This window comes from Marmota flaviventris, chromosome 12 (assembly GCF_047511675.1).
Source record: "Marmota flaviventris isolate mMarFla1 chromosome 12, mMarFla1.hap1, whole genome shotgun sequence".
Taxonomy (NCBI): Eukaryota; Metazoa; Chordata; class Mammalia; order Rodentia; family Sciuridae; genus Marmota; species Marmota flaviventris.
In genome coordinates, this window is record NC_092509.1 from 56,045,206 (window position 1) to 56,057,531 (window position 12,326).

General features: G+C 45.5%; 1 protein-coding gene across 1 annotated transcript in view; it reads right to left on the bottom strand.

Moving 5' to 3' along the window:
- Positions 1-12,326, bottom strand: part of LOC114087098 (kinesin-like protein KIF28P) — an 80,395-nt gene that overhangs the window by 7,669 nt on the left and 60,400 nt on the right. Inside the window, exons 11-17 of the mRNA XM_071619671.1 lie at positions 11,367-11,457; positions 10,610-10,664; positions 8,351-8,474; positions 7,174-7,318; positions 4,748-4,866; positions 4,094-4,201; positions 1,470-1,744 (exon numbers count right to left, since the gene is read on the bottom strand). Coding sequence (XP_071475772.1) covers positions 1,470-1,744; positions 4,094-4,201; positions 4,748-4,866; positions 7,174-7,318; positions 8,351-8,474; positions 10,610-10,664; positions 11,367-11,457 — 917 coding nt within the window. The remainder of the gene's footprint in view (positions 1-1,469; positions 1,745-4,093; positions 4,202-4,747; positions 4,867-7,173; positions 7,319-8,350; positions 8,475-10,609; positions 10,665-11,366; positions 11,458-12,326) is intronic.

Consider the following 12,326-nt stretch of genomic DNA (forward strand, 5'->3'; position numbering starts at 1 on the left):
CTTAATAAGAGTCAACTCTAGGGCTGGGATGGTGGCTCAGTGGTAGAATGCTCGCCTAGCATGCATGAGGCACTGGGTTCCATCCTCGGCACCAAATAAAACTAATAACATAAATAATTTTTTAAAGAGTCAACTCTATACTGATGCTTTAAGGTCAGATATGGACCATTTCATGGAGATCATGGGGCTGGGGTATAACTCAAGGCTTCAGCATTTGCCCACCATGAAGCTCTGGGTTCCATCCTCCAGCATCACAAAACAAAGCAAAAAGGAGCTCACAACCCAGAGAAGGGATTATGAACCACTTCATGCAATGAATGCACACAGATGTCAGTGCTACACTTCATTGAAAATTCAAGTATGTCCCCAGTAGGAAGAAGGGGAATGGCAGCTGGCTGCTGAGATTGCAGCCTCCTAAGTTGGCACTGGTGAATTCCTTGTAGTCTTGAGTACATCTCAGACCTACAAGGTCAGAAACTGATTCAGACAGCTTTCTAATAGGGACCTCTCACATCAGCCAAGCTCACAAAGTCTGACACCTATAAACTAGAATGCCACTTTATTGATTTGCAATATAACCATCAGGCAGCCTAGAAGGTCAAGGTAGCCAAGTGACCAGAATGTTGCTTGAGTCCCAGTTGGTCAGCCTGGACTCTTAGTCACAGAACCTTTACTCCTTTCTTGAGCTATTTTCCTCTTCAGCAATTGCACTGGGTGCTCTGCAGGCACTGGCATCCATACCAGGTCCCTCTGCCAGCCTCTTTGATTAGGATACTTGACTACAGCTTTTGTATAGACTGCCTAAGACCTAAAGAGAAACGACAGATGAGATATCCTAAGAGAACAGTAAAAGATAGCATAGCAGAGTTTAGAACAGAACTGATAGCCTGAAGCAAACTTACACCCATGGAAGTTCAGAAAACATCACAGAAAGCCAGAAATCTCTCTTCCTACCTTGAAAAAAAAGACCAAAGAAATAGGCCTCTATCACGGAGAAGAAGGGGTAAGCTAGAAGATGGCCTCTCTGCCTCTTACTCTAGGGAATCACCAGCAGCCTGGGCCTACAGCATGGGAAAAGCATCCCGTGTAGGGTGGATACCAGACCTCACAGGTGCCAGGAGAGAGTTCACTGGCTTCTCTCCTATGAGGGTCAACTCAGGTCTTGATTTTTGTCCAAGTTTCCTTCTGCTACTCCTATCTCTTTATGGGATGTCTTCCTCATTCCTTTGGTTCCTTAGGGCAGTGCTGAGTTGTCTCAAATGCAGCTGGCATTTTAGGGAAGCTGATTTGGCTTCCATGGCAAAAATCATATTCCATGAGCCAAATCATAAATGCATGAGCTCATTCATTTGTCTCATGAATGACCCTTTCAGGTACCAAGTTGACTACCCTCTCAGGAGAACTTGGACTTGCTCTGAACTTTCTGTGACTGACCCAGACAGAACTAGGGAAGGGGAGGAGACACCCACTGTCCTGTTGGGGAGCAAGAGGCCATATGGATGTGTAATACTGCCTCCTCCAGTCCATCACAGTTGAGAAACTCCACTTGCTCCTCGAACTTCATGCAGTAAGCAAGCGACTGGAGCCAGACATGAGCTGAGCCCAAGTGGATGACCTCGACAGGATCCCAGAAAGGGTCATCTTCTTGAGTCACGTGGCTGTCTTCTCCATCTAGAAAGCGCTGGTAAAGTTCCTCCATTAAGAATTTCCTATTGATAAACTTGGCTTTTGACCAAATCCACACCTGCGAACACAAAGTAGGTCACCAATATTTGTTTCATCTACTGCTCCAACAGTTCATCCGCCTGATTTTTCCCAGCATGCTCCTTCCAGTGGGCTGATTTGGGGTATCCAAGACCACACACCACTCTGCAAACTTAGCTTTGGCGAGGCTCTTCAAGAATACCATATCCGTGCTGGACCTGTTATTTAGGCGTGCTTGAGTCACTTGAGCCCAGGAAATGACATAGAGGAGATGATGATGGAGTCAGAAAACAGACCCTCCCAGGAAAAATGAAGGTTTGTGGTTTGTGGTACCCAGAATAATGGCCCTCAAAGATGCCCACTGTTATGATCGAATTCGGGACTCCCAAAGACCACCAGAGACCCAAGATCGATGTAAGCAGCAAAGAGGTGTTTATTGCGAGCTAGCTCGGTCCTCCGCGCGCACACACAGCAACTGGTGACGCTGAGAGGCCCCGAGCCCAGGGTTTGCAGCAGTTTTATACATTCTTTGGAGAGGGCAGGGACTTCACATACATCATAGCAAATCATCACACACCGCGGGAAAATCAAATAACAACTCTAAAACATGATTAGCACATTCACTGGCGGGAACAAGTTGGGTAGGGGTATTCGTTTGAACTGATTGGTTTGAGCCAAGAGGGGTGTACATGCTGAACTACATGGTTTCCCAATATGTTATCAACCACCATAAACTGCTGGGAGGGTCATCTGGCATCCCAGGTATTTCCTTGACTCATGCTGATTGGTGGCCGCTAGGGGGCTGCTATGGGTCCCCACCTAGCCTGACTGAGTCAGGGACACCTGGCGCAGCAGATCTCTCTGTTATTTGTAGATAAATAACTTAGCAGGGTGGGAATGTGCTTAGGAGTGCTCTGTGGGTTTTTCCAAGGACAAAGGCCATGTCCCTTCCTTGGACAGGCTTTGCTCTGAGATAGAGGCTGGTTTTTCACCCACATTCTAATCCCCGGATCCTATGAATGTGAACTGAGGGGAACTGAGGTTGCAGATGGAATTAAGTCTGCTTATCATCTGAATTAAAATGAGGTTAGTGTGGATTATCCAGATAGGCCCTGTGTACTCACATGCTAAGAGCCATAGCCAAGTAGTAATGATGCATGGCATTTTGGGTTGAAAGGTGACGCCAGCAAGCCATTGAGATGATATAATTATGTTAAGATCTGCATTCAAATAGATATTAGACCCCTGCTGTCCACCTCAGCCTGCTACGGGACTCCCGGAGAGTTCCCATTGGTTGGGGAAGTGCGGTAGGAGGGAATTCCGGAGGAGGGATTTCCTGTTGGTGTGTGTGTCCGGGAGAATGCTGCGTGTGTGGGTCGGCATATTTCCCGGGAGCATACAGAGCATTGGTGGGAGTTTCAAAAATAAAGTTTATTCCTGTTTGAGTGGCTCGTGATTTTGTGCCCAGCCAGACTGCGGCACTCACAAGAACCTTAAATGTGGAAGAGGGAGGCAGAAGAGAGAGGCAGAGAGAGATGTGGTGACCAAAACAGGGTCGGAGAAATATGATGTGGCTCATTTTGAAGATGGAGGAAGGTAGCCATGAGCCAAGGAATTCTGGTAGCCTCTAGAAGCCGGAAAAAGCCAACACATTTTCCCATTGAGCCTCAAGAACAAATTGGCCCTGCCCACACCTTGTTTGTAGCCCAGTGGGACCCCTGTTGGACTTCTAGCCTAGGAAACAATAAGGTAATATGTTTGGGTTTATGAAAATTTATTACAGCATTAAGGGAAGATAAGCACACAGGTTTAGTCTAGAAAAAAAGCCTAGAAGTGGCTCCACAGCAGAAGGGAGAGGAAAGAAAACCTCAAGTTTCTATAAAAGATCTACTGACAGCAATGTCAACACAGGAATGGATCAGTCAGTGGAGTAGGTGAATGGATTATTCCAGGGTCTTATGAAAGTGTGAATTTTATCATTGCTTCAAAATGGTAAATCTTCCTCTCTTACATGCACTTGCACACACACAAATGTCCACACTTGCACATACATACACACAGACATGGACCCCATTACCAGCTGGATGAACTTTCAGGCTCCCTTGTGGCATTAAAGCTTTTGAGCCATGTTAAGCAAGAAGAAAGAATGTTCAGAGAGGGTGGTTAGGAAAGATCCTGGGAATTGGCACTGTGTGGGAGAGAGACCCAGGTGAGAGAACATGGAAGAGGCTCCCTCAGAACTCCACTTATACTTGGAACATAGCTTGCCTCTTCACTGGGGTCTCTACTGGTTGCTGCTGGTAAAACAAACAAACAAAACCTGTATCCCTAGAAAAGCTCCTCAGAACCCTGTGGGAGACACACCGCTGTCCACAGATGCAGGCCTCACCTCATGAGTCCTTTGGTTGGTCACCTTCACCATGACCTCCTTTTGTAGGTCATAGCCCCTGGAATCTGATGATGCTAGGTTCTTCACCTTCAATTCCATGTTAAGTTCCTAGTAAAAGAAACACTTCATTTATCAGCCCACACCCCCTTTGCAATTTTCTTTTCATTCTTCCCACACTTGGGTTTTTTTTTTAAAAGAACATGGCTTGACTCTGGTGCTTGAAATTCTTGCCAAGAGAAATGACAGAATACTGGAATTTCTCAACCACATCCTGGAAGTAACACTTAACAGTACTTACTAATGTGATTAAATCTTTTACAAGATTCCCACTGACTGGCATCTGTCACTGGAACTAACTTCAGCCAGGTCTTCTCTGAGGCACAACAATCATCAAGGTGCCAAAAGAGGCACTGGAACAATCAGGAGTAGGTGGTTATGGCCAGCAAGTGTTGGTCTGGGTGCTGGTGGCACTGGTAGGACAGCTGTGGCTGGAGTGGTGCTCAGGGTGGCGGAGGGAGGCGGGGGATCACGGGTATTAGGCTAGTTTCTGTTACTAGCTCACTGTGGGATCTTGGGGAAACCCCACATCTCTGTAGACCTCAAGGTTCTCTCTGGACCTGAAACTATATTGTGTTTGGGCTTTAGATAAATTACCTTCTTCAGTTCTTCACTCATTTGATTTGCTTCTGCAACCAATGGCATGAGTTTGACGTAGTCTTGGAATACAGCCAGGACACTGGGGTCTGCTTGGCCATCTCCACTGTTCACAGCACCTTGCGAAAGCCAGAATGGAAAAGAAAATTTGTCCTTTTCAGTGATAACTTTCCAGCCATGAATAAATGTGTATTTTCATTCACCCATTCATAGAGTTGGTCTTCTCAACCTAGGGATCTTGGCTGCACCATGGCAGGAGGCTCTCTGCCTCCATTTCCCATTCCTGGTCTCAAGGCCCTTGATCCAAGGTGACTCCAAACTTTCCAGGCAGGGGCAAGGGCAGGGGTAAAATCTGGTTGGCTCAAGGAAAAGTCTGGGGATTTATCCCAAAGCTTCAGTGCACAGCAAGCAGGCTGTTCTTACTTGGGTTATATTCGGGTGGTTTGTTTAACTTCATTGTGCCACTAGCCCTGTGCTGGGAAGGCAACTGGGCAGTCACTTACTGTGAACAAATCAATGAGTAGGTGGATTGTTCAGGCCTTGTTGGTTTGATTTTGGACAAAAACTTCAGCAAAAGAAGAACAAAGAAGTGAATTTCAAATCAATTTATTTTGCTAAAATTCTGATTAAAACACATTGGTGTAGAGAAAAGGGAGGAACTTTTGCATAAGGGCAGTTGTAGTCTACTGCTCTCCATCTACTGTTTATTTTTATTTATTTTTAAATTTTATTTTATTTTTACTTTTTAGTTATATAGGTGGATACAATATCTTTATTTTACTTTTTATGTGGTGCTGAGGATCGAACCCAGTGCCTCACGCATGGTAGGCAAGTGCTCTAACTCTGAGCCACAACCTCAGCCCCGCATCTTCAGTTTATTAAGATGGTTAAAGCATAGGTGACTTCTCTGGAAAGCCAGTACATTACAAAGACCTCAGTGGGTCCAGTCCATCCTGAGTACAGTGAAGGAGACACACAGGCAGGTGCTCAAGAGCTTCCATCTGAAGCTTGCAGAGAGATGAGCAGGCAGAAAGCAGAGCTTCTGCTCACTCACCTATGAGGAATCTGATTATTGCAGGGTAACAAGGGTAGGTTGAGCTGGGGAAAGGGAAATTTTTGTTCATTTGGTTTTGCTGTGTTGGAGATGAAACCAAGGGCATTATGCTGGACAAATGTTTTGCATGGAGCTACACCCCAATCCCAGGAGATCTTTGACTCAGAAACCTATGGCTATGATTTCCTTAAGGCCAGGACCTAGATTTTTTTCCTCACCATTCCTCCAGACCAAGGCTCCCAACCAACATCTCTAACTACTGGGGCACAGGTTCTGTAGGCCCAGCAGGCCCCTGGGTGGAGCTAAACATCATTAGTTGGCTTTAGGTAACCAGAAATATTATTTCAGCTTTCTGGTGTTGTTTTGCTATCTATCTATCTATATATATACCATTCTCTCTCTCTTTTTTAAAATATTTTTTAGTTGTAGATGGACACAATATCTTTATTTATTTTTATGTGGTGCTGAGGATTGAACCCAGTGCCTCACGCATGCTAGGCAAGTGCTGTACCACTGAGCCACAACCCCAGCCAACACACCATTCTCTTTATAGCCCTTTGAATGGTCTGTACCCCTTTTTTAAAAATTTTTATTGTTGGTTGTTCAAAACATTACATAGTTCTTGACATATCATATTTCACACATTTGATTCAAGTGGGTTATGAACTCCCATTTTTACCCCATATACAGATTGCAGAATCACATCCACTGTTTTACATATTGCCATACTAGTGTCTGTTGTATTCTGCTGCCTTTCCTATCCTCTACTATCCCCCCTCCCCTCCCCTCCCCTCCCATCTTCTCTCTCTACCCCATCTACTGTAATTCATTTCTCCCCCTTGTTTTTTTTTCCCTTTCCCCTCACTTCCTCTTGTATGTAATTTTGTATAACAATGAGGGTCTCCTTCCATTTCCATGCAATTACCCTTTTCTCTCCCTTTCCCTCCCACCTCTCGTCCCTGTTTAATGTTAATCTTCTTCTCATGCTCTTCCTCCCTACTCTGTTCTTAGTTGCTCTCCTTATATCAAAGAAGACATTTGGCATTTGTTTTTTAGGGATTGGCTAGCTTCACTTAGCATAATCTGCTCTAATGCCATCCATTTCCCTGCAAATTCCATGATTTTGTCATTTTTTAATGCAGAGTAATACTCCATTGTGTATAAATGCCACATTTTTCCTGAGTTTAATGAACTAAATCTTTGACATGGACTCACTCTATATTTATATGGAAATGATATTTTAACAAGGTACATTACTCTGACCCAATAAAAGATGACTGTCTTAAGGAAAGCAGGAAAGCACACAGTGAAAACAGTTGCTTTCAGATCAGTTCATGGAAGATGCCAAAAGTTGGATCCAGGAGCCACTTACCAAGCTTGTCCATGCTTACTCCCTCCGCAGCTACCCTCTCCAGCTGGAAAAAGTCATAGTCAAATCTGCTCAAGTCCTCACTGCCTCTCTCTGAAGGAAATCCAATGTAGAGGTAGGCACTGTTGGACCCCAGAATAATGCGGTCCTAGGGAGGAAACATAGGCTCAGGGGAAGGGTGCTGCCTTCACCTCAGCCTGAGATCAGAAGGCGAGAGTCATACTGCTTCAGGAGGAGCCATAGCCCCATGTCCCTTGTACTAGAGTGATCTGAGAAAAATTCTGCCCTTGAAAATCCCCCAAACAGGGAAAAGACCCATATTAGAGGAGGAAAGGCATCATCTTGCTTTCATCAGCAGAAGAGCGCTACCTCCCTGCCAGGCCCAGGAGAATCAATGGAAAACAGACCCCACCCTTCCCTTGTAAGTCTTATGGAAAAACTGAGTACTCATAAACTGTTTAAAAAAAAAAGTGCAGGGGCTTCTCTACAGTGCCCAATGGGTCTAATTCAGACTGGGTATTACAAAAATCCTCTTGGAAGATGGGATTTTAAAGTTGAGACTTCATGTGTGAGATGTTTGGGTGAGGCAGAGATGGCCACTGCTGAGCCAATCAAAAAGAGGTCAGCAAGATGGGGGCAGATGTGCAGGACAGTGAGGCCTGAGGAAGCTGGGGCGGGACAGCTCACGCAGGAGTCCTAAGGGGGATCACTAAAGGATTTCTAGAAGGAAGCAACCAACTCTGTCTACCAATCTAAAAGGGTCTGTAGCTATTGGGTAGAGGACAGACTGGAGAGGGGAGAGAAAAAAGAAGCTATAGGAGCTACTGTGGTGGTAGAGCCTCTGACTAGAATGGTGGGGAGGAGAATGAAGAGGGACCAATGTTTGCCAGAGGCTATATGTTAAAAAAAAAAACAAAACTCAAATGTCAGAACTGTAAGAGATCCTGGGACTTATTCAGCTCAGTCCTTGTTTTATAGATGAAATCCAGAGAAGTGGCTTACCCAAGAACAACACATAGTGAGGTAGGGCCAGATCTGTCACTCTGGAAACCATGCCCAAGTAACTTACCATGAAGCAGGAGCAGAAGCCACAAGGTGAGATGCACCCAGCTCTACCCAGAGCCCCTTGGCTAGCTCTCTGGTAGGACTTAGAAACTTCCGTGGCCCAGGAGAAATTTACCAAATGCTGCAGCTTTGTCCTGGAAGTGATGGGCACCCCATTCACAACAACCTTGCATTTCCTGTGTGGAGTGACTGTCACTTTACCATCCACGTTCATAAAGGAAGCATGTTCATCTGAAATTCTATGAAGACAAGAGTATGTCTCAGTCATCCAGTGGATTTCAATTTTAGTGAACAGTGAGGTTGTTCGCTCTCATTTGCACAATACCCAAAGTATTTATCAAGGCTTCCTCAGGACTGTGGCTCAAGGAAAGTGGGAATAGAGGGAAGGGCCCTTCCTTAAGGAAGTGGTAAGTGGCAGACAGCAAAGCAGCTATTTTATTAACAGAAACAAGCCCCAGCTGAGGGCCTAGAGCTACAGGTCACCTACAGACACAGAGATCAGCATAGTCCTCAAAAGCACACAGGCCAGTGTGCATATTGGTGGGGGGTGGGGGTGGGGAGTGGGGGGTGGGGGTGGGGTGGGGGTGGAGAGTAGGAAGTGGGGGTGGGGGAGGAGGATTGAAAACAGAAATGTTTCAGCAGCCAAGATATGGACTCATCCTAGGTACCCATTGACAAATGAACAGATTAAGAAAAAGTGGGGGCTGTAGTTATAGCTCCATGGCCGAGCACTTGCCTAGCATGTGTGAGGCACTGGGTTCAATCCTCAGCATCACATAAAATAATAAATAAGATAAAGGTAAAAAAGAAAAGAAAAAGTGGTAAAAACATACTAGGGACTATTATTCACATCATTTGCAGTAATGTGGTTGGAACTGGAGGACATTCTATTTAGTAAAATACGACAGGCACAGAAAAGACCACATGTTCTCTCACTTACGTGAAAGCTAAAAGGCTCAAAAAAGTGTGAAATAGTGGTTACCAGAGCCTGGGAAGAGTGCCAGGAAGGGAAGGATGGAGAGAGGATGGTTAGTGGGGCACAATTTGATAAGAGGAATAACTTCTAATGGCCAGTAGCCCAGTAGGATAATGAAGGTGGACAACAACTAATAGAATATTTCAAAATAGGTAGAAAAGAGGATTTTTTAATGTTTACAACAGAAATATATGGCTGAGGTGAAAGATATTTCAATTAGCCTGAGCTGATCATTACCCATTATATACATGTACTGCAATGTCACCCTGTACTCAATAAATATGTACAATTATTGTGTCAAAAACAATTTTAAAGAAATTTCAGAAGAGACACTTAGGAGGGTGACTTCAAAATATATATGTACAGGTAAGTGTAAATCTGTTTCTGGGCCTTTATCCATACTAATCCAGACTTTATGTGACAAGACTTGGGGCTGGGTATCTGAGGCTGAATGTTCCGGATGCAGAGACACATGGCCCAGTCCACATCACTTGTTTGCATGGGGCCCAGGGGCCTTGTGGGGAAGGTTTTGACTTCAGCTCATCAGTGGAATTCAGTCATTTGCAGACCTGTGTATTGGACTAAGGAGGAGGGCTACAAAGAAAAAGGAGGGAAATCCCCAGGAAGAAGCCCAGAGATGGCTAGTGGTACAGGTGAGGTGGTGCCAACAGGCCTTTGGTCAGCACCCCCTAAACTTGTCTCACAGGATCCATGTGCTTTGCTCAGGAGGGCTGAGGGACTTTGGGAGCACTGGCCAGGGAGACCTCTTTCTGACTGCTGGCTGAGGCCTGTGGGCAGTTGGGACACGGTGGTTCTAGAAATAGGAGAGAACCCCAGTGTGGCCACCCAACCAGAGAGGCCACAGAACTTGGGGACAGCTCTGATTGCATAAACCCACCCTAGGGTTTTGCACACACACAGGCTTTGGCAGGGGCTTCCTGAGGGATTCCTTAGGGAGAGGAGCACCCCCAAAATCTGGGCTTTCCATTTGTCCAGTGGGTGAGGGCTGTAAGCATTGAGATCTGAAGATGTGGAGATGAGATTTGGCCTTCCAACTCTGTTTCCTGGTCGGATCTTATTTCCATGTATGAAGAATTATTATACAAGTGCTGACACCCCCCCCCCCTTTTTTTTCCTCAAGATTAGAGCCAGGGAAACAGAGCACGACACAGTGGATTTCAGTGAGAGAACTCAACCTCCCAGTGACTTTCTTACATAGGTGTTGGAGTGTTCCTGCAGGGAAGTCTGGGAAATTCCTTGTTCCAGCTTATCTAGCAGGACTGGGGGCCTGGCCTGGCCATAACCAGAAGACCTTCAGGAATCTCCTCTGGATTTAGTTGTCCAGATTCTTTAATGCTCAACATTGGAGAACATTGATGCCAATGCACAGAAACTTACCCCAAGCCTTGAAGAGTGATAGCGTTCGAAGCAGCTTGACCAGCAACACACGAACCTAAAGAGAGGATAGCTTGTTTGCAAAAATTGTCTGAATTTGACCCTAATGAATAACATGTTTGATGTTTTGCATGTGATATTTTCTCTCCAGTAGGATAATGTGAAAGGATTTTTCAACCAGGGTTGTCAATCATAATGATCCTTGGACATGACTTGTTTTATGGATAGTTGTTTTACTTTCTGCCTTTTTTTGGGTGAGATTCCTGACTTTTTGAAATTTCCACCTTTTCTATGGTCACTAAGTCTTGGTCTTAGAAGATGCACTGAAGCCTGGCATGAAGCTGTGTTTCTAATGACTGGCCACGTCATGGGACAAGCAGAAGGTGTCACCTTCAGCTGCTGGGCAAGCCTGGCCTCAGCCTCTGACCACATCCTGCATGGAGCCTACACACCTGTCTTGGATATGCACAGCAGCCAGGGAGGAGAAATCCAGGGGCACCCCAACCTTGGTATTCCAATTATTCAGTGTTTGGATTGAAGAGTCATTTCAAGGGCTGCCATCTCCCCAGAAACCACTAAATAAAAATGTGGTGATAAGAACCTGCCTAGAGCAGCTTAAAATGGTGAATTTTATATTATATGTATTACACCACAATTGAAAAATCCAAAAAAAAAAAAAAAAAGAGAAAGGAAATAAGGAAAGAAACAGAAAGAACATATTCCTCAGGGCAAGAAGCACAAGCAGGTGGAGAGCACTTACCCGTGTGAATGAAGTACTTCAGGACCCCCGTGAGCTGTGGGTCCTCGTTGACGTTGAGAAGGTGAGGAAGGGTCTTCACCATCTGCTGCTCCTAAAGGAGAAATGGGGAGGGTCCCCGTCACCAGACAGGGCCAGTCCACTGAAGACAGAAATGCTCCTTTTCCATTCATTTCTCCCCATCTTGTCAGACTGACTTCTAAAGGAGGAAGGCTGAGCCTGTGGTGCATCGCTGACTACAGGAGTGGGGTCAGCTGTCAGCCTGAGTGCTTCTGGACAGGAGTGTTCCAAGGCACAGCTGGCCTCTGACCCTGTCCTCCCCAGACCAGGCTCCAATTTTTAAGCACCAGGCTCCAATCCCTAGGGTGTGCACGTGCGCAAATTCTCCCCAAACGTCCTTCAGCTGCCCAGGCATTGGCCCCTCCCACTTTGACTTCTTCCCCCACCATTTCTTTCAGGTTCCTAAAGTTCTCCAACTCCCTGTTCCCAGTGTGATGACCCTTCCCTGAGTCTCCATGAAAGCTCTCATTCTCCTCAGTCCAGTGGACTGGTGAATTGATCATCAACAGAAAAGGCAGAAAAGGGCATGTTGCATCAACCCTAAGTGCATTTCATTCTTTAATACCAATATTGACTGTTGTTACGGTGATAGAAGATTGACTATCAGGTAGAAGTGAAATCAACTCAGCCCCCACAAAGAAAACTTTAAAATCTGCAAATCGTTTCTCATTAAGAGTAAAGAGAATGAAAATCTTTCCAACTGTTACTCTTCAGACAGAACACAAAATCCTCTATTCCTGCACTCTGGATCCTACTAGACCCAAGAATTGCACATGCCCTTCCACCCCTTGCACAGGAAGTTACTTTAATAGGGCTTCTGGCTGTGCCCCAGTTATGCTGGCACCTTTAGAATCCTTGGTCCCTAACTTGATCTGGCTTCCTGAAGTCACAGAGCCCTACCTG